This window comes from Canis lupus, chromosome X (assembly GCF_048164855.1).
Source record: "Canis lupus baileyi chromosome X, mCanLup2.hap1, whole genome shotgun sequence".
NCBI lineage: Eukaryota > Metazoa > Chordata > Mammalia > Carnivora > Canidae > Canis > Canis lupus.
In genome coordinates this window covers 79,772,907-79,794,147 of record NC_132876.1, presented here as the reverse complement: position 1 = coordinate 79,794,147, position 21,241 = coordinate 79,772,907, and the positions used below count along the sequence as shown (strand labels likewise).

Here is a 21,241-nt window from a genome sequence, read left to right as displayed (position 1 = left end):
ATTTCGAAGCATTCCCATCTCTGAGATGGGGGTGGAGGACGGACGTCCCAAGCACTCCCGCGGGAGACAGGAGGGCTGAGTCAGAAATTCAAAAGTGCCGCCTTGGGAGGAGAGTGAAAAAAAAGGAGGAATTGGAGCATACCAAAGTGAGGCGGGAGGGGGCGCTGGGCAGAAAGAGAAGTGTACTGCTGGGGACCGGAGGCTTTGGGAGGGCTACCAGCGGTCCCGCGCTTTCCGGAGAGTTCAAACAAGGCAGAGGAAGTGGCCGGATGCAGCAAGTCCGCGGGTAACTGCGCGGCCCGCAGCTGGCGGACAACTCCGGACGCGCCACTTTTGGCGGGAGGGGGCAGTGGGCGGGGTAACGTACAGATCGGCCCGTACCACTCGCTCCCGGGCGGGGGCCGCGCAGAGAGCAGGCAAGTGACACTTGGGGAAGAGGTTGGAGTCAGAGCACACGAGCGGGGAAAGCGGGTTCGACCCGCACCCGCTCAGGAGGGAAAAAAACCTGTAAGGGTTCGCGACATTTCAGGTCGCACGGGTTGGGTTGTACTACTCTGCTGCCGGATTAGGGGGTCCAGGCCGGGACGTGCGCAGGGCCGCAGCCCCGTTTATTTCTCACCAGAGCCATTGGGTCCAATGATGGCGGTGAACCTCTGAAACGGTCCGATAATCTGCCGACCCTTGTACGACTTAAAGTTCTCGATCTCAATCAGTTTCAGGAAACCCATGACGGCGGCGGCGCCGGCGGCTGTACAAAAGGCCGCGCCGTACACCCGGGAACTGGGATAGCCCGCGCGGGAAACACCGCAGTGCAGGCCGGGCGTAGGACAAACCTCGCGAGAATAAGTGCAGGCCTAACGGGATTTCCGGCTTCCGGCGAGAGCGGAACCAGGGGCGGGGCGTGGAAGTTTTGTTGATCCGTTGCCAGGGCGCGAGCTTGAAACAAGAGTTGGGTCCCGCCCCCCCTTTCTTGTTGCGTGGCAACGCAAAAGGCTGACTCTGCCTACCGAACCTTAGAGGAGGCAGTGACGGCGGACTCAGCAGCTTTTCAGATCCGAGGAAGCAGACAGGACTGGAGCCCACCCTTGCTGAGACAGAAGTGACAGCAGAGTTATGCCCTCCAGGGCAAGAGGAAGGTGGGAGCTTAGCTGTGGCTTTAGCCTGGCCGGCCTGAAGGATCAAACAAGAACAGGGTCGGGAATTGGAAGGACCCCCAGGACAGAGGGGCCAGCGGGAGGACGCGGTGTTGGGTGAGCTCAGACCGTGCAGAGGTTGAAGTAGGGTTGGAAGTGCAGTGGAATGGGAGTAGGGATGGGTTGGGGTGGGAAGGGGGATGGAATGTGAAGGGAGATGAGGGTACTCTGGAGCATCTGGGTTACGGGCTGGGGAACGCTATGGGGTAAGGAAAGCTACGGCCAGAGATACTGTCTTTATCCATCTCCCTCATTTTCCTCCAAGCAGAGCTCAGGGACTGCTGCTGTAGCCCAAGAACAGTCTTGGACCTGAGCCACTTGTTGGCTGCTTGAGCTGGGAGCTTCAAAATTGACACTCGTTGCTAAGAAAGGTATTTCGTGTGAACCCCTGGGAGTCACAGTCCCTAAGCCAGTGCTCTCCACCCTTATCTCCCCATTTTATCTGTCTCCTCCATGCTTCATCCCCATCCCATTTCCTCTTCTCCATCTAACCCCCCTCCTTGCTTTCCTCCTTCCCCTTCTCTTGCTCTCCGTCCTCCATCTCTGTCTACTGTTCTGTTGCTCTCCTTCCCCTTTCCTTTTTTTGCCTCCCCCCACCATGCTCTGCCACCTCTGTCCCTTTCCCTTCTCTCGTCCCCGTATTTTCTATCCTTCTCCTTCATACTTTCATCCTCCTATCACCTTATACCTGCTCATTACAAGGTCATGGTCTTAGCAATCCAAGAAGCTTAAAATATCTGCAAAATCTTCCCCTTCAGTGACCTTACATTGTGGTGACAAATGGGAATGAGTGAGTAGGTTGGGGTTGGTGCCTAGACTTGGACATGGAAAGGGTCTGGTGGTTGCCATGGCTATTCCTGAAACCATTTTTAAAATGACGTATGGAGGCTGGGAAGAGTATAAAAGTCTTAGGACAAGTCCAGGAAAGCAAGAAAGCTTGATTGATGGAATCTAGTAGAGGAACCATAAATGAATTCAACTGGGAGAAACAGTCACAATCAGGCTAAGGGGACAAAATTATCAAAGGGCAGCAATCTCATATAACTGACAAGAACTAGTGTTCCATTTAAAAAGATGAAACTTGGGGCAGCCCAGGTGGTGCAGCGGTTTAGCGTGATCTGGAGACCCTGGATCGAGTCCCATGTCAGGCTCTCTGCGTGGAGCCTGCTTCTCCCCCTGCCTGTGTCTCTGCCTGCCTCTCTCTCTCTCTCTCTCTCTCTCTGTCTCTGCATTTCTATGAATAAATACATAAAATATTTAAAAATAAATAAAAAGATGAAACTTGGAAAAAAATCAAATTGGATCCCTACCTCTCACACTGTATATAAAGTGCAATTCCAAATGGATTAAAAACTTAAAAAAAAAAAGAAAAAAAAACTTAAATGAGAAAGGCAAAATTCTAGACATTTTAGAATATATAGCAGAATATGACCTCAGGGAATTTCTTAAATAATGAAAACTTCTAAGCTTAAAGGAAAAGATTGCTGAATTTGACTACATTTAAATTCATCCAAGTTACAACATAAAGTGAAAAAATGGGTGGGTGCACACAGAAAGCTTCTAACTCTAGAAGCTTGATAATTTATTTTCTGGCTTCTGCTGAGAGTTTACAGGTGTTCATTTTGTTGTTGTGCTTCATAACTTACATGTGTGTTAACCATATTCCTTTTTATGTATCCACTGTAACCATAAAATTTCCATAAAATAATGATAAAGTGAAGGGGCACCAGACTGGCTCAGTCAGTAGAGCATGTGGCTCTGGATCTCAGGGTCATGAGTTCAGGCCCCATGTTGGGCATAGAGCTTACTTTGAAAATAAATAAATATCATTTTAAAAATAATAAAATGAAAAGTCACAAATTGGAGGTGTCTGCCACATTTAAACTAAGAAATGATTAGTGTGTCAGTAATAAAGAACTAAAATTAATAAGAAAAGGACAAGCAACTTGATTTTTTAAAAACATGAATAAAAGGTATGAATGAGCACTTCACAGAAGAGTAATCAAAAATGGCCAAAACACATGTGAAAAGATGTGCAACCTCACTAGCAATAATGATAATGTCAATAAAGATTGTTAATTATAATTGTTAATTATAATACAAACTGGCAAAAATTTTAAAGTCTGCCATACCAAGTATTGCTGAGGATATAAAGTAGCTGGAGTTTTTATATACCTGAGTGAAGTGTAAATTGGTATAATCTCCTTGGAAAACAACTTAGTGTTATCTTGTAAAGTTAAATATGCCTTTGACTTATTTTTTTTAATTAAATTTATTTATTTATTTATGATAGTTACACAGAGAGAGAGAGAGAGAGAGAGAGGCAGAGACATAGGCAGAGGGAGAAGCAGGCTCCATGCACCGGGAGCCCGACGTGGGATTCGAATCCCGGGTCTCCAGGATCGCGCCCTGGGCCAAAGGCAGGCGCTAAACCGCTGCGCCACCCAGGGATCCCTGCCTTTGACTTATGACCAGCACTTGCACTCCTAGGTATATGCTAGGGAAACTTTCCCACCTGTATATATATTTCTTTAATCTACAGGTTCCTCCTCCCTCTTTTGCAATTAACAATAATTATAAACTGGGTTGTTTGTGTTGCGGAGTCCTAGTCTCTCTTGAGCTTACTTCAGTCAGGTTTTTATCCCCAAAACCCCACCAAAAATGTTAAGGTCATCAGCAACCCTCACATTACTAAACCTGTCAGTTCTCAGCCCTCCTCTTGACATATCATCAGTTGCTCACTCTCTCCCAAAAGCTTCTCAGACACCACAATTATGGTTTTCCTCCCGCCTCACCAGACGCTCAACCTTTGCCTCCAGTGCTGACTCCTCCTTTCCCCATCTCCCCTGGGGCATTCTTACCCATCTACACTGACTCAGAGATCTCTTACAGCCTCAAAGCTTTAAATTCCTTTGTATCAGGGACACCTGGTGGCTCAACACATCAGGCTCCTTGCAGGGAGCCTGCTTCTCCCTCTGCCTTTGTCTCTGTCTCTGTGTGTGTGTGTCTCTCATGAATAAATAAAGAGAATCTTTTTCAAAAATTCCTTTGTATCAGTCAGGATAAGCTGAATTGTGCTGAGGTTACAAACAACCCCCAAATCTCTGCAGCTTAGAAAAACAAGGATTTCTCACCCATGCTTGTCTGATGTGGGTTGGCTACATCTCTGCTCTACGTCATCATTCCAGAATCAACGCTGAAGGAGAAGCCCTTACATGGGACATTGCCAGACTCAATGTCTTCTGCTAAGACTTCGCTTAGCAGAGAGCGAAGAGGAAAAAGTGGAGGGCAATCACATAATGGCTCTTAGTTCTGTTTGGGACTAGCATGTGTCAATTTTCCCATTGCAGAGGGCAAAACCAACCACGTGGCTAACCTTGAGGGCAATGAGATATGGATGAATAAGCCTTCTGCAGGGAGGAGCAGCAGATCTTTTTGAACAATAATAAAATTCACCATACCGTCTGTGTGCTATCAGTGGATATCTAACAGACCTCTCAAACTCAACATTTCCAAAACTGATCTCTTGATCCTCCCCCTGCCTCCATCCCATACTGTTCTTGCTACACAGACTACTCAGTTGATAGCAACTCCATCCCTCGGGTTACCCCAGCTCAAATCTTTGAAATCATTCTTAATACTGCTTTTATACTGCACATCTAATCTAACAGGAAGTCCTATTGGCTCTGCCTTTGACATATATCCAGAATCTGACCACTTCTCACTCTCTGCTGCTACAAACTTGACATGATTCAGCATCACCTCTTGCCTGGACAACTGCAGTCACCTCCTGTCTAGTCTCCCTGCTTCTAGCCTTGCCTCTGGTCCCCTCAGTCTATCTACACAGCAGCCAGACATAATTCTTTAAAAACCAAAGGCAGAGCACATCATTCCCACTGCTCAAAACCCTCCAGTGGCTGCCCATTCAGAGTAAAAGCCACAGCCTTTAACAATGTTCTACACAGTTCTACATGCTCTGTGCCCTCCTGTTATCTCTCTAATATCATTTCCTACCTACCTCTCCTGCACTCACTTGCCTCCCTGTTGTTCCCCTGAGTGTGTGCCTTTTTGTGTCCACCATAAGACCTCTGTGTTTGTCCCCTCTGCCTGGAGTGCTCTCATCCTAGATACCCGCATAGGTGACTCCCTCACCTTCCAAGTATTTGCTCAAATATTACCTTTTCAACTATGCCTTCCCTGGCTTCCACATTTAAAATGGCAATACGGGGCAGCCCAGGTGGCTCAGCGGTTTAGCGCCACATTCAGCCCAGGGCCTGATCCTGGAGACCTGGGACAGAGTCCCACATCAGGCTCCCTGCATGGAGCCTGCTTCTCCCTCTGCCTGTGTCTACATGTGTGTTAACCATATTCCTTTTTATGTATCCACTGTAACCATAAAATTTCCATAAAATAATGATAAAGTGAAGGGGCACCAGACTGGCTCAGTCAGTAGAGCATGTGGCTCTGAATCTCAGGGTCATGAGTTCAGGCCCCATGTTGGGCATAGAGCTTACTTTGAAAATAAATAAATATCATTTAAAAAATAATAAAATGATTATTTTTTAATAAATAATTAAAATTATTTTTTAATAAATAAATTCTCTCTCTCTCTCTCTCTCTCTCTCTCTCCCCTCTCTGTCTCCCATTAATAAATAAATAAAATCTTTTAAAAAAATAAAATGGCAATACGCCCCATGTCCTTGGCACTCCAGTTCCCTTTATCCTGCTCTATCTTTTCCCCCATAGCACATATCATCTTCTTACAAACTCTTCAGCATACTGTTTATTGTCTCCCTGCCCCCACTAAAAAGTAACCTCCACAGAAGACTCAGATTCTCGTCGGTTTTGTTCTTTGATGTCTCCCAGCTCCTTATAGGAGTGTCTGACAGTAGGAAATCCACAACAATTTGTTAAATGATAGAATGAACATGAGTTAAAAAAGTAAGATGAAGAAAAAAATGCACACTATATGATACATTATCAAGTTCCAAAACAAGAGAATGTTTCAAAATATTGTCCAGGGAATCATATACATACACAGTATGTTAATGCCTATTAGTAAGCAAATGCTAACATTTGCATGATGGTTATCTCTTAGGGTAAGGATGAGGGAAAAGAGACATAAGATACTTTAAGAATATTGATTGAGTTCTATTTCTTAAGGTGGGGAGTTGGTTCATGGGTCTCTTTTATCATGTTTCTTAACTTGCATATAGGTTATATATATTCTGTATATATCAAATTATTCAGTAACAATTTTTTAAAAATAAAGGATCATGGGTATCTGGGTAGCTCAGTCAGTTAAGCATCTGCCTTTAGCTCAGGTCATGATCCCAGGGTCCTGTGATGGAGCCCTTCCCTGCTCAGTGGAGGGTCTGCTTCTCCCTCTCTGCACACCTGCCACCCCACTCATGCGCTCACTCTGTCTCCCTCTGTCTCAAATAAATAAAATCTTTTAAAAAATAAGAATTATAAAAGGATCAGAACTAGCTATAGGAGAAGTTCAGGAATGGTATTCTAAACAAAGAAACACCATATACAAAGACCCTGAGGTAGGAACAGTTGTTGTGTTGAAGGACTTGATAGGAGGCCAGTGTGCCTGTATGACCGCAAGTGAGGGAGACTGATGTAGGATGAATTAGAAAGCTGTGCGGGAGCCGGAACTTCAAACCCATGGTAAGGAGTTTGGATCTGATTCTAAGTGCAGTGGGAAGCCAATGGAGGATTCTAAGCAGGTGAGAGACACGATCACATTTATGTTTGCAAAAATGTTTTTGGCTGTGACTTTGGCTGGCTCACATGCCAAAACTGGGCTTCCCAAAATATGAAAGAACACAGGCAAATTTAAGCCTTCTAGCCTTTTACTTGACTAAAGAATAAGTAACAAATAGGAAATAGTGGTGCCATTTACTGAAACGGGGAAAACCAAATCGAGTGTAATGTGAATGGGGGAAGAGTTGTAAATAAGTTTTTGAGACTTGGAAAGGTGAGCAAGGGTCAAATCATGAAGACTTATAAATCTGGCAAAGGGGGTTAGACTTTATAAATACTGGGGAGCCATCTGCTTTAAAGCCATTTACACTTTTTAAAAAAAGATTTTATTTATTCATGAGAGACCCATTGAGAGAGAGGCAGAGACATAGGCAGAGGGAGAAGCAGGCTCCGTGCAGGGAGCCTGATGTGGGACTTGATCCCAGGACTCCAGGATCACAACCTGAGCTGAAGGCAGATGCGTAACCACTGAGTCACCCAGGCGTCCCCCATTTGCTCTTTTTTTTTAAAGATTTTATTTATTTATTTATTTATTTATTTATTTATTTATTTATTTATTTATTTATTTATTTATGAGAGAGCATAACCAGGGGTGTGGGGCAGAGAAAGAGGAAGAAGCAGACTCCCTGCTGAGCAGGGGGCCCAATGCTGGCCAGATCTCAGGACCCCAAGATCATGACCTGAGCCAAAGGCAGACACTTAACTGACTAAGCCACTCAGGTGCCCCTAAAGATGCTCTTAAAGGTTTCTTTAAAAAGATTTTTTATTTTTAAGCGATCTCTACACCGAACATGGAGCCTGAACTTAGAACCCTGAAATTGAGTCCCATGCTCCACTGACTGAGCCATCCAGGTGCCTCGTTGCTTTTAAAGGTTGTTGGGTTTTTTTAAAAAGAGATTCTATTTATTTATTCATGAGAGACACAGAGAAAGAGGCAGAGACACAGGCAGAGGGAGGAGAAGCAGGTTCCATGCAGGGAGCCTGATGCGGGATTTGATCCCAGGACCCTGGGATCACACCCTGAGCCAAAGGCAGACACTCAACCACTGAGCCGCTCAGGCGTCCCAAGCAGGTTCCATGCAGGGAGCCCGATGCAGGACTTGATCCCGAGACTCCAGGATCATGCCTTGGGCCGAAGGCAGGCATGCAACCGCTAAGCCACCCAGGCATCCCGCTTTTAAAGGTTTTAAGCTGAGGTGTGCCATGGTCAGATTTGCTTTCAGAAAGATCACTCTGATAGCTAGTGCAGAGAAAGGAATAGACAGGGTGACACGAGAGCAAGAGAGGCCACTGAGGCTCCTGAGAACATTGTCTGGCACCTGATTGTGAGACCTGAATTAGGGCCGTGACAGCAAAGATGTAGGACACAGATATGAAATACATCAGGAAGTAAAATCAGTAGGAATCAACAACTGGTGAGTTGCTGTAGGGAGAAAGGAATAGAGGTGGGGATGTAGTCAAGAATGGTGGTCAGCACTGATTGGCCATTCCACTCCACTCTTACTCCAGATGTATAAGGTAGACGTGTCACCAGATCCAAAGGAGGTGGCGGCCATTGAGGCTAGAAGAAATCGAGAAAAAGATCGACAGAGCCGATTCTTCAATGTGCGGACCCGAGTCATGGGGGTAAGTAGGCAACAGGGACTTTCTTTTTTTTTTTTTTTTTTTTTTTTCAACAGGGACTTTCTTGGGACCAGGGGTCACCTCACTCCTGCACCCATAGAGGAATGTAGCAGTGTCTGTTACAGCCCTCATTGATTTGAGTGGCCCCTCCAGCTGGAAAGGAAGGAGATGGAGAGAGGGCATCCAGTACCAGGTGAGGGAAGGAAGAGGGCTAGGGGTGCAGGGGAAGAGAAGTCAGTGACAGCCTACTCCTCCAGTCAGCTCTGGGCTGAGTGACCTGGTTCTTGAGAGACAGGCAACACGGAGCCAAAAGATGTCTAAAGAATATTTGGTATTGTGTATGCCTAAGTGCTGTCTGGAAGGCTACATAAGAAACTGTTAACCAGGCTGAGACACAGAGATGGGAAGGACTTACTCTTCACTAAACTGTATTCCCTTTTACACTATCTTGAAATGTTTCAAAGGAATCACAATCAAAATAAACAGAAAACATTGATAGTTTTAGAAAAAATAGGTTGCTGGGTAGGTGGATAGAGATCAGGGGGCTGCAGCATGGTATCCTGGAAAAGACCTCCTACCTCAAGGGCGAGGTCTGCTGTTTACTAGATATGTGGCTTTGAATGAGTCACCTGTCTTCTCTGAGCTCTAGGCTCCTCCTCAGTAAAATGAAGCTAAATAAAGGAAGTGTAAAAGTGAATATTAACATATGGTGGTGGCTGTGGAAACCAGAGCATAGTGCCTGACACAAGTAAGTATTTGGCTGAGAGATGTGTGGTGTGATTGAGATCCAGCTGGCAAGCATTTCCTCAGGATCTGTTCTGTGCCAAGAACTTGATTGAGCAGTAGGGCACAAAGCTAAGGCCCAGTCTCTGCCCTTAATAGGCTCACAGTCTGGTGGGGGAGATCATTGTCAGAGGCAAACATCAACATAATGTGGATAGTGGGTCCTAGATTCTATGGGAGTAGCACCTGCCTAAGGAATCAGGAAGGTGAAGCCTGAGCCAGTCTTGAAGGATAAATAGGAGTTTAGGAAAAAGAGGAAGAAAGTTCCAAGTGGAGGGAGCAGCTGGAGCAAAGGCTATTTATTCAAAACAACCTAAGAAGTACAGGGAACTGTAAGCACAGAGCTCCTGAAGGTGGGTCAGAGAAGAAGGTACTGAGATAAAGCTAGAGAAAGAGACAGAGACTAGACCAATGAGGGGCTTACAAACCATATTCAGATAGTAGAACATATTCCAGGAGGTATAATGGGGACCTATAGGAGAATTCTGAAGCAAGTATATTCTGAGAAGTTTGTGTTAGAGCATTCAAGACCCACTGTTGGTCCCCTACCCTGATTTACCTCATTTCTTTGGGATCAGGTGGATGTCAAAGCCCTCAACAGCCAGGTGGAAGAGCGAAAGCTTCGAGAGGCAACAGAGCAGAGCAAGGAAGCAGCTTATGGTAAAAGCCCAAGGCCCAGGGCAAGCTAAGAAGGATAGTGTAAGGGCCTGAGTGGGCTGAGGTAGGGCAGTTCTGCCTTGGAGTAGGGCCTGAGGCCTGGGGTGTGGTGGGACAAACCAGATGGACCTTTGGAGCAGAGGCCATGCAGAGTGGGCTCTGTCTCTTCTGTGGGGCTTTCTCCATGTCCCTGCCCACCACCCCCAGGTACCTACCAGATGCAGTATGATCTGGTAGCCCAGATGCTAGAGAAGGAACAGGCAGAACGAACACGTCGGCTGGCCAGGAAAGTCCAGGAATTTCGGGAGCAAAAGCAGCAGCTCAAGAACAGACAAGAATTTGACTTCTGGGATCCTGGCCGTTTCTGCATGGAGTTTCCAGGCCGTTTCGGTGACAGTGACCCCTACTATGGCCCAGCCAGCCTGCAGTGCTTTGCTGGAGAGGACCTGGACAGGGCTGCATGCCTGAAAATGCAGCAGGAGCAGTTCAAATACAGCCTGGAGAGGCAACTGCAGGAGCAACGACAAGTCAAGGTTGATGAGAAGTGTTCAGGTTAGTAGCCGTGCACTCCAGACTGAGACCTAGGGCCTAGTGGGGAGTTGTTCTGAGCCAGGTACAGCACCCACAAGGTCAGAACTGTGTGGGGAGGTCCAGTGACCCATAAAGCTGATGCCAAAAGGTTAGACTGAGCAGACCCCAAACTCCCTGATTTCCTTCAGTAACTGACAGTGTAGCCATCAGTACCCACTCAGCCTCAAATTCCATTATATGGAGGCAACATAGTGAAGACAGACCTATCGGTTCTGCCACTTACCACCTGGTTTGGGCAATTGAATTTTCTTAGTGCTTCAGCTTCCTCATCCTTAAAATGGGGATAATAATCCATGCCACAAAAAGCTCATAGAAAAAAAAAAAAGCTCATAGAAGAATGACATGAGATACTGTATGAAAAGCACAAGCATCAGTGCTCAGTAACCAGTAGCTACTATTACTATGACACTGCCTATGACCACATCCTCCTTTTTTATTAGAGTAAGCCCTTTAAGGGCAAGGATCACCTCTTACCTATTTGTACTGCTCACCTTTCAAATCATCCCTGTTAGAGCATCCTATTCAGTTTACCACTTGTCGTGGATGTCACTAATTCTGAAAGTATTTGTGGAATGTCTGTCTTTTCTCCAAAATGTCAGCTCACTAAAGACAAATTTTCTACGCCTGTCTCCCAGTGGCCTCATACAGAGCCTGCCACGGTGTCAGGAGCTCAATAAATCATTGTCAAATGAACAACTGGAGACCAAAGTAAACAAGACAAGCACCCTGCCCTCCATGATCCCATGAAACCATGCCCCTTCTAGAAAAACAGTTTATTTTTTTAATTATTTGAGAGAGAGAGAGCACGAGCAGGGGAAGTGGCAAAGGGAAAAGGAGAAGCAGACTCCCCTCTAAGCAGGGAGCCCAACACAGGGCTCAATCCCAGGACCCTAAATCATGACCTAAGCTGAAGGCAGACACTTAACGGACTGAGCCACCCAGGCACCCCAAAAATCAGTTTAGTTGAAGAGGAAAAGATAACATGCACAAGTTATTCATCAGCAAATATTTATGCTTTAACAGTGGTAGGTATTGTGATATAAGTGTATATAGGACATGGAGGGAACATCAACATGGGAGTGGTCAATTCTCACAAGGAAAGGGAGGCAGGATGGGGAGGTAGCACAAGTCAGCTATCAGGAATCAGTTTTGGAAAGTTGGGTACAATTTTTCCAAGGCAGGGTAAGGGAACAAGAAAAGGGGCAGGAAGAGGTAGAGAACTGGGGTTGTGAATAGTCCAAGAGTGTAGGATGCGTGAACAGTTTCATGTTAGTGCAGCCTAGGGTTGAGGGCTTAGAGGAAGAGAAAATGTGCAAGAATTTTCTACGCCAAACTAAGGAATTGTGACTTTATTATGTAGACAGTGAGTAACCATTTAAGGGTTTTAAGCAGAGTGACAAGACTATTTCAATATTTGGCATATATTAAGCCACCTATTTTGTGCCTGGCACAGTGAACAAAATAGAAAAATCCTTGCTGTCATGGAGTTCACATTCTAATGGGGACAAACAGAAAATAAACAAGATAAAATAGTAAACTATACAGTGGACCCTTGAACACAGGTTTGAACTGCATAGGTCCACTTATATGTGGAATTTTTTAAATACAATACTGTAAACATATTTTCTCTCCCTTATGGTTTTCTTTTTTTAAAAAAATATTTTATTTATTTTTTCCAGAGAGAGAGAGAGAGTGCAGGGGGAGGAGCAGAGAGAGGGACAGGCAGACTCTGCACTGAGCTCAGAGCCCGAAGTGGGGCTCCATCTCAGGACCCTGAGATCATGACCTGAGCCAAAACCAAGAGTCAGATGCTTAGCCAACTGAGCTACCCACCACCCCTCCCTTAAGATTTTCTTAATAACGTTTACTTTAAAAAAAAAAAAAATAACGTTTACTTTTCCCTAGCTTTATTTTAGGGCTACAATATATAATACATTTAATATACAAAATATGTGTTCATCAACTTTACATTACTGATAAGATCAACAACAGCAGGAGGCTGAGTTGTTAAGTTTTGGGGGATTCAAGCTACATGTGGATTTTTGACTCTGTAGGAGGCAGGGCGGGGTGCAAGGGGGCACGGGGGACATTGGTGTGCCTAAGCCCTGCATTGTTCAAGGGTCAACTGTATAAGGTAATTAAGATGGTTGCTAGGGAGAAAAATAAAGCACAAAAGGGGGGACTTGGGGACTTAGAGTGGTGCACAGTTGCCATTTTAAATAAGGAAAACCTCACTGAGGTCATCTTTGAATACAGATCTGAAGATAAAGGATTGAGCAATGCAAACAACTGAGGGAAGAACTGTCACAAGTAGAGAAAGTAACTAGTACAAAGACCTGGAGGCAGGAGAGAGGGTGTCTGGAATGTTTGAGGAAGGCAGTACGGCCAGAGTAGCTGAAGTAGACCAAGTGAGGGGAAGAGTGATAGGAAATGAGGTCAGAGAGGTGAAGGGGCTAGATCCAGTGGGCCTTCTAGGCCATAGTGCAGATTTTGGCTTTAACTGGGGGAGGGAGGAGCCACAGGAGGGTTTTATGTATCGGGGTGACATGATTTGTGGGTTTTTTTTTTAAAGATTTTTTTAATTTTTATTTATTTATGATAGTCACACAGAGAGAGAGAGAGAGGCAGAGACACAGGGAGAGGGAGAAGCAGGCTCCATGCACCGGGAGCCCGACGTGGGATTCGATCCCGGGTCTCCAGGATCGCGCCCTGGGCCAAAGGCAGGCGCTAAACCGCTGCGCCACCCAGGGATCCCTGATTTGTGTTTTATACATAAAACTTCGCAAGCAATTGTGGAAATTGGATTACAGGGGAAGACCAGAGGCAAAGAAATAAGATAGAAGACTATTGCAGCCAAGAGGAAGTGGCCAACAGGCAGCCATGTAGCTATATGATCCCAAGGTGGCATATAGCCAGTCTGGGCTGGAGGGAGAGATCTGGAGGCCCACAGGCGGGGAAGGGTTTGCACAGGAGCAGAATACTAAGCCTGGATGGAGCCTGGGAAAATAGTGCACTCTGTGAGGACAAAGGTCAGAGCTATCTTATTAACCACAACAACTCTGGTGACTTACATACTCTGCCTCGTATGTAGTGGGTGCTCAGGAAATGTATCTTGAGTGAAGGAGTGATAGAGGAAAAAGGAGTGCATAATAAAGGGATCAGGGAGGTAGGATAAAAGATGCATAAAATACTAATAGCTAACCTTTACTGGGCACTTACTGTGTATCAGACACTTTGCTGAGCTTGCTACCATAGAGTAACTCATGCAGTCCTCCCCGCCACTCCGTGAGGCAAGCACTACTATTATCCCCATTGTTAGTGGAGGAAACAAACTTTAACAGAGATGTTAAGTAACTTGCCCAGTCATACAGTTAGTGGGTGATGGAGGCGGAAAGTAAACTCAGGCAGACTGGCTCCAGAGCCCACATTCTTGGCCACTACACCATACTTGCCTTCTCTCAATCTCCATGAGAAAGTAGGGTCAGAGATTAAGGGAGAGTCTCAGAATGGGAGTCATCGATAATGTCAAATGCTCTGGAGAAGTTTAGGTAGGAACAGAAACCTGTCTATTGGATTTTGAAATTAAAAGTATCTGGGGACTTTTGTCAGACTAGTTGCAGAGGCGCCATGGGGCCAGCTGCCCTATGGCAGCAGGCTGATGTATGAGAAGGCAGAGCTAGGCAGCAGGAACAGCAGGATACCAAGGGAGGGTACATGTTGTATAATGAAAACAGCATGGGCTATTTCCTCAAGAGACCTGGATTCAAATCCCAACCAACTATTTGCTGACTGTGTGACCTTGGGCATTTTATTTCACCTCTGGACCTCTTAGTGTCTCCACCTAAAAAATGGTGCTGATCCTTTCCTCTCTGGGTTGCAGTGAGGAATGAAATGAAACCACACACCCCTATCCATCCTCCCTAACCTCTGCCACCCTCCAGCCTCTGAAATCTGTTCCTTGGACCTCTTCAAAGCTAAGCCTTAAGCCTATGTTCTGGACCCCATTATCCGTGTCCCTCCCTCCACCTGCCCCCAGGCTGTGCTCTTTACAGTATCCCCTGCCCTGTGTTTTCAACGTTTCCTCTTCCACTGGTCCCTTCTGTGCCTGCTGTAAACATGCTTATGTCTAACCCATATTTAAAAAAAAAAAAAAAGCATCCTTGCACCCTGTGATTTCTCTGAATACTGTGAGCTGTTTTCCTTTACAGCCATACTTTTTGAAAAATCTGCTTCCACTTGCTGTGTTTTCTTCCTTTCCATTACACCACAACCCCGAGATCTCCTTTCTCCCCACCCAACTTCACTGACACTACTCTTACTAAAATCACCAATGCCTTTGTATTATCAAGTACCAGAGACTCTAGTTAAGTCTTTCCTCCTTGACTGGACCATTCTTGCCACCCTTGACTCTGATCACATCCTTCTTAATCCTCTCTCTTCCTTGGCTTCTGTCATAGTACATCCTGCTATTAGCTCTCTGGCTCTCTGGCCATTCCTTCTGTGTATCTGCCCTTTGTGGGCTCCTTTTCCCTTGCTCCTTTCTTGAGACTCGGTCTATGTCACACTGCTTTCCCTACCCTGCATACTTACTGCAGGTGCCCCTGGCCCTTGTCCTGGTTTCAGCTGCCACATCACCCACCACCTCTGTGCTGAGGACTCTCTACCCACAAAACCAGATAGCCAGATGCCTGCTGACTACCTTCAACTCAGCTTCCTAAACAGAATTCATCCATGTACTTCATTCTGTATCTTCTACTTCCTGTGGTGGCCACACCATGGCATCCACGTATCCAAGCCAGGACCCTATGAAGCATCCAAATCTCCCCACGTCTTTACTCTCTCATCAGTACTGCTGATGTAACGTTCTATATATTTGGCCTGCTTTAAGCCCTCCAAGATGGCTTCGCTACCTCCATTGTCTCCCACCAGCCTGACTGTTTTCTATATTGGCCCCCAGAAGGAGCTTTCTAAAATATAAATCTGTGTTGCCCCCTTACTTAAAATATTTCCATTTTTCCACCACCTACAGGGCAAGTTTCTGGCCCTTTATCTCACCCCTGCAAAGTTCCCTAGCCACTTGCATTTTATGCTCCAGCAAGAGCAGATTAATTATAGTTTCAGACACAGACCATACGGTGTCTTGATTTCCTTCATCCATTTGACAAATATTTATTGAGCACCTACTATGTGCCAGGCTCTGATCTGGGTGCTGGGCATGGTAGTAAATAAAACTGACAAAATCCCTGCCCTCAACAATGTTACTTTCTATTGAGGAGAGAGACAGGCAATAGACAAAATAACTGAAATGTTGAGTATATGGGATGGTGACAAATTGTAGGGAGAAAAATCAGGGAAGGGGGATAAATATTGGGGACAGGAAGGTTGCAATTTTAGGTAGGAGACACAGGGAAGGCCTCACTGAAGTGGCAATATTTGAGCAAGGCCTAGGGGAAGCAAGAGAAAACATGAGCCAAGAATAACATCTGTTGCAAATCCCTGATGCAGGAGTATCTGGCATGATCTAGAAACTGCAAGGAGACTGGTGTGGCTGGACTAAAACATGCCCTGGAATGCCCTTTGCTCTTTCTTTCTATACACAACACACATTTCAAGGATCACCTCCTCCTGGAGGTCTTCCTCTCACCTTCCTCACAAAGCTCTCATTAATGCCCTGTATACACCTCTTTCATTGCCCTTCCTACATTGTGGTATGATCTATGTTTGATCCATCTCCCTGCATCTTTCATTTAGGCACTTGAGAAATCCTTGTTGCTGCTACTGTGGCTATCCCTAAGCCCCCAAAAGTAACTCCTTCCACATCCTACAATTAGAACATTCTCCTCCCAAACATACACATCCACACATCTACCAAGCTTGTTGAACAAATGGCTGAATGAGTGAACCAGGAATGGAGCAGGCCACTATAGTGCCTGGCCATATTTTTCTGTGTAGATATGCTCAATGACCAGCTGCGCCTAGCCATGGACATGCGGGCCACCCAGTTGGCCAAGCTAGAGGAGTCCTGCCGTGTGGCCATGATGTCTGCCATGGCCAATGCCAACAAAGCCCAGGTATGGCCTGAGCCACTCAGTATACCGGGCTCTCCCCAACCCCTTGAACAAAGCCCTGGGGAACTTAGCCATGTCTTTGCCCACACAACCTTTCTTGAATCAGCACCAGCCCCTTCATCTACCTGAGGGTATCTCCTTTCACCTAAGGACCCTCTGAGGACAGAAGATGCTCTTCCCCACATCCAGATTCAGGATGACCGGAGAACAGAACATCACCTTCCCTTCCCCAGCCACTCAGTCTAAGGGTTTCCAGAGGGCAGGAAGTTCCCTGTCCATTCCGCTTCCCCCATGTTAGGTCATTCAAAGGCCAGGCAAGATCTGTTCCCTCTCTCCCAAAGACGGAGGAGAGTAGGGCCATGTCTTCCCCTCCCCTGTGACTGAGAGTTCCCTGAAGTTGGGCACCCAAATGCTCATATTCAGGGGCCCCACCAGGCAGCTGAACTGGCTGAACGGCAGCGCCGTGAGCATCAGCGTGAACAGGAGGCCAATTTCATGGAGATCCAGAACCAGATCACGAGTGACCTACTGACTGAGAACCCTCAGGTTGCTCAGCACCCAGTGGCTCCCCACCGGGTCTTGCCCTATTGTTGGAAGGGCATGACTCCAGAGCAGAGAACTGCCATCAGGAAAGTCCAGGAGGTGCAACGCCACGAAAAGGAGGCACAGCGCCAGGCCGAACAAGCACTGGATGTCAAATGGGAAAACCAGGCCTTGCACTCAGCCCAGGCAGCAATGGAGTTAGAAGAGCAGGAGAGGGAACTTTGTGCTGAATTTCGAAGGGGTCTGGGGTCTTTCAATCAGCAGCTGGCTATGGAGCAAAAAGCCCAGTAAGTTCTAGGGGTGGGGGACATGGATGAATGCCAAGGGAGGGATGGGAAGGGCCAGAGGGAGAGGAAAAGTTCATCAGCATCAGAGGCCTCTGAACTTCTTTCACAGGCAGAATTATCTGAATTCCATAATCTACACCAATCAGCCTACAACCCAATATCACCTGCAGTTCAACACCAGCAGCCGCTGAGCTCCAAATGACCATCATTCTCTTCTCCCTCACTGAGCTCATGAAAGCTGGGAGTCAGAGAGGAAGAGGCTGCAGACTCCCTTCCCAAATCCATTCCCCCACTATCCCTGCCTTTGGCCCTAGATAATAAAGTTATTACTAACATCAAGGCCATGTGTTGTAATGGGACACAAAAGGTATGAGGTGCTGCCTTTCCCACCCAACCCCTAGGCCTGCATCTGACCCTGTTAGTCTTCACCCATTCACCTGACTTCCCCATGCCAGTTTCCCCAGCACACAGCGTTACCCACTCCCTGTGAGAAAGAGAGACTTTATTAGGCACAGAGTGTTGAGCAGTTACAAGATGGCTACTGGACTTCCTCCCAAGCTGTAGTACAGTACTCCAAGGGAAGCAAGAAAAGAAGGGCACATGTTTTCTCTGCCCCTTGCCTTCAAGGCTGCATGCGGATGGCCCCATCCAGCCGGATGACCTCTCCGTTGATGAATGGATTCTCGATGATGGCTTGTACCAGATGAGCATACTCAGCGGGATCACCCAGTCGGTTGGGGAAGGGCACTTGGCTGGCCAAGAAGTTGCGCACTTTTTCTGGGAGGCTGGTCAGCAGCGGGGTGCCAAATAGGCCTAGGCAAGACAGTCGGAGTCAGAGGCTCATCCTTCCTTTCTTATTTCCCTGGTCCCTTCTCACTTTAGCTCTACCATCGGGTACTTCCCGATGCCCAGAAATGGAAGGCTACTGCTGCTTAGCCGGGAGATACTTTCCGTCCTCTCAACTGCCCATGAATCCTACCTACCCTATACCAGGTGTGGCAGGGAGGGAATATGTCTACCTGGAGCAATGGTCATCACTCGGATGCCCACAGGAGCCAGATCCCGAGCAATGGGCAGGGTCATGCCCACTATGCCCCCTTTGGAAGCAGAGTATGCAGCTTGTCCAACCTGGGGAAGGAGTAGAGGTCATACATGGAAGGGCCCTAACAAGTCACCAAAGAGGCACAAGCCATAACCCCTACCCACACACCTGGCCCTCAAAGGCAGCCACGCTGGCAGTGTTGATGATGACCCCACGTTGGCCTCCCTGGTCTGGTTCATTCTGGCCCATCTCACCAGCTACCAGGCGGATCACATTGAAGGTGCCTAAGAGATTCACCTGAAAGACCAGAAGAGACATGGTGTAGGACCATTTGTCCCCTAAAATCTTTGGGGGCACCCACAGCCAAATACCTCTTACAGCCCTCAGAGGCCTTACATTGAGAACTCGCTGGAAGTCCTCCAAGGTATGGGCCTGATTCTTCTTTAAGTTGTATGTCTTGATGGCCACTGCAATACCTGCACAGTTGACTGCCACATCCACACGGCCGAACTTTTCTTTTGCTAGAGTCAGGGCTGCTTGCACGTCCTTCTCTGAGGTCACCTTCAAAGGGAGAAGTGGAGAAGGTATTCATCTCCCAGCACACACACTCACCACTAAACCTGGGCAAGGGGAGAGCAAGTCCAGTCTTTGAGTAACAACAGAATTCTGTAAGCAAGGAGGAGGCCAAAAGAAAACATGAGAGTGGGGCAAAAGTGAAAATGTGAGATACTGTAGAGCAGTGTCACATTTTTCAAATCTATATCCTGTTTCGATAAATTCACATACCCCTGGAGATTTCTGTAGACCAGAGCAGTTTCAAGAATTATTATGATGATGAACTGGTTTTTTTTGTACCTCGACTTTCCAAGATGATTTCACCAAGCTTGCTTTCCGTAGCCTCATAAAAAAATTTTCAACTTTGTAAATACAAAATTATAGGGCACAATATGCATTTTCAAACTATACATACCCCCTCCGCGAGATTCTGATATATCCAATTCCCATCCCCACTGCTGTGGCTCCAGGCTTTGTACATTCCTTATTGCAGGTGCTCCCACAGTGCTTGACAGATGGCTCAGGCCAAAAGGGACAAGGAGATGGGTCCACTGTCCACACAGACCCTTACCGAAGGGGACCCCACGGGTTCCCAGGCCAGTTTCAGTGACCTCATGCTCACACTTACATCAGCTGCGGCAAAGGTGCAGTTCTTCCCCAACTTCTTGGCTTGTACCTCGCCATCAGAGTTGGGCAGGTCCAGAAGCACAGCAGTGGCCCCTTGCCCCACCAGTCGCTCTGCCGTGGCCAGACCTAAACCAGAGGCTCCTCCGGTTACTAGAGCAACCAGGCCCTGTGAAGAAAGGAACGGTCAACGGTACTCGATGCAGACCAACCCCACCCTTTCATCTGCCTGTTTGTTCTCCAGGCTTCTGCAACGGAGGCTCCCCGGGGTGACCCAGGTGTGTTTCCTCTCCTTCAGAATAGGACCTCTGGGTGTCTCATCCCCAGACAGCCCATCCAGTCACCCCACACACATATGCGTAGGAGAGTTGACCTTCACCTCCCGAGCCCAACCGCCGCACTAGCAGGCCTAGACAAGTGTGACCCTTTCTCCCAGCACCGATCTCTACCCCCTAGAGCCACGGCCGCGTGGTCCCAGCAGGCGCAGCGGACCAGCCAGTAGATGCGAAGTCCCAACTACCTTCACGCCCCGACAGGCCGCAGCCATTTTGCTCCGAACTCTCCGCGGGCAGGGCGGTGGGGCAGGCGCAGATTGGCCGACGCAGAGGCGTGTGGCGGGGCGGGCGAGGGGGCGGGCCGCTGCGCCAGACTCCGGGGCGTGGCGTCGGCTGCTCGCCGCCGCAGCCCAGAGGGCGAGGCTTCGGCGAGGTGCCTCCAGAGTTCTTTCACCTGGGGTAAGAACTCCGTAGCAGCCGCACAATGGCAACCACCCTCTCCGCCCGACTGTCAGCCTAGTTTCTGGGCAGGCGGCCAGCTCTGCGGGAAGTAGGCGGACAGGAGATTGGGAGTTTTCCTTACCTCTCAGAAAAAGCCTTCATTCAAGCATAAACATATGAGAGACTCCTATATGCCAGGCTCTGTGCGGGTCCCTGGGGACGATACCAAGAGGAATACTAAAAGGTTCGTGCTTTACAGAAGGACACACTTCAGTTGGGGGAAAAAGGTAATTACAGTACAGACACAGACAAAGGAAGGGGCAGAGAACTAAATTCTGAGACAGACACGGATAGCCAAAGATGGAGATTCTGAGAGCCACTGAAGAGAAATATGTTAAGGAAGAGATCAGAGAAACAGATGCCAGACAGGATCACAGATATGGATATGGGGAACCACTAAGAGACAGAGAAGCTGGGAGACAGACATTCTGAGACAGAGCTGTTGAGACGCATAAGCCCAGAGAGGCATAAACAGAGAAACAAAAACATTGTTCATCAATTCAGCCTTTGCTACTGTCCCCTGTGTCAAACCTATTTTACATCCCAAAGCCCACATTAATCACACGTTGCTGACTGGACCTCAACCAGACACTGTCACTTTAGTTTCAGGTCTTTGGTCATCCTGGAACATCTTTCAACCAGCATCCCAATTAGAATCTTGAGGGATGCCTGGGTGGTTTAGTGATTGAGCAACCGCCTTCGGCTCAGGGTGTGATCCCGGAGTTGT

General features: G+C 47.3%; 3 protein-coding genes across 13 annotated transcripts in view; 1 reads left to right on the top strand and 2 right to left on the bottom strand.

Moving 5' to 3' along the window:
- SMC1A (structural maintenance of chromosomes 1A) overlaps positions 1-841 on the bottom strand; it is a 48,816-nt gene extending 47,975 nt beyond the window's left edge. For all 7 annotated transcript variants that reach the window (XR_012026063.1, XR_012026062.1, XM_072815217.1 and 4 more), the window contains exon 1: positions 620-841. Coding sequence is in view for 5 of the 7 variants with exons in the window: in XM_072815217.1 (XP_072671318.1) it covers positions 620-728 (109 nt within the window). In the remaining 2 variants the exon portion in view is untranslated. The remainder of the gene's footprint in view (positions 1-619) is intronic.
- RIBC1 (RIB43A domain with coiled-coils 1) lies at positions 392-17,856 on the top strand. Of its 5 annotated transcripts, none has more exons than XM_072815225.1 (8): positions 392-416; positions 1,462-1,564; positions 8,475-8,591; positions 9,950-10,031; positions 10,236-10,580; positions 16,572-16,690; positions 17,111-17,517; positions 17,627-17,856. In XM_072815225.1, exons 3-8 carry the CDS (start codon positions 8,475-8,477, stop codon positions 17,706-17,708), a joined length of 1,152 nt encoding a protein of 383 aa, XP_072671326.1. In that variant the 5' UTR covers positions 392-416; positions 1,462-1,564; the 3' UTR covers positions 17,709-17,856. The 5 variants fall into 5 exon arrangements, with proteins under 5 accessions (XP_072671326.1, XP_072671325.1, XP_072671327.1 ...); XM_072815224.1 differs by lacking the exon at positions 392-416 and adding an exon at positions 995-1,250; XM_072815226.1 differs by lacking the exon at positions 392-416 and adding an exon at positions 998-1,136 and having other exon boundaries at positions 17,123-17,517.
- Positions 17,857-18,002: 146 nt separating this feature from the next.
- HSD17B10 (hydroxysteroid 17-beta dehydrogenase 10) lies at positions 18,003-20,508 on the bottom strand. Its single transcript, XM_072815228.1, has 6 exons — positions 20,259-20,508; positions 19,743-19,907; positions 18,956-19,120; positions 18,728-18,856; positions 18,537-18,645; positions 18,003-18,330 (listed from the first exon to the last, which is right to left on the bottom strand). Exons 1-6 carry the CDS (start codon positions 20,283-20,285, stop codon positions 18,140-18,142), a joined length of 786 nt encoding a protein of 261 aa, XP_072671329.1. The 5' UTR covers positions 20,286-20,508; the 3' UTR covers positions 18,003-18,139.
- Between the last annotated feature and the right edge of the window lie 733 nt (positions 20,509-21,241).

What these genes read in the sequence shown, in the direction of transcription:
- RIBC1 (XM_072815225.1), top strand. Translation starts at nt 8,475, where the DNA reads ATGTATAAGGTAGACGTGTCACCAGATCCAAAGGAGGTGGCGGCCATT. An exon ending in TGCGGACCCGAGTCATGGGG is followed by an intron (nt 8,592 to 9,949) that starts GTAAGTAGGCAA and finishes CTTTGGGATCAG; the next exon opens with GTGGATGTCAAAGCCCTCAA. An exon ending in CCAATGCCAACAAAGCCCAG is followed by an intron (nt 16,691 to 17,110) that starts GTATGGCCTGAG and finishes GCTCATATTCAG; the next exon opens with GGGCCCCACCAGGCAGCTGA.
- HSD17B10 (XM_072815228.1), bottom strand. Translation starts at nt 20,285, where the DNA reads ATGGCTGCGGCCTGTCGGGGCGTGAAG. An exon ending in CGGCCTGTCGGGGCGTGAAG is followed by an intron (nt 19,908 to 20,258) that starts GTAGTTGGGACT and finishes CTTTCTTCACAG; the next exon opens with GGCCTGGTTGCTCTAGTAAC. An exon ending in TGGCTGCCTTTGAGGGCCAG is followed by an intron (nt 18,646 to 18,727) that starts GTGTGTGGGTAG and finishes CTCCTTCCCCAG; the next exon opens with GTTGGACAAGCTGCATACTC.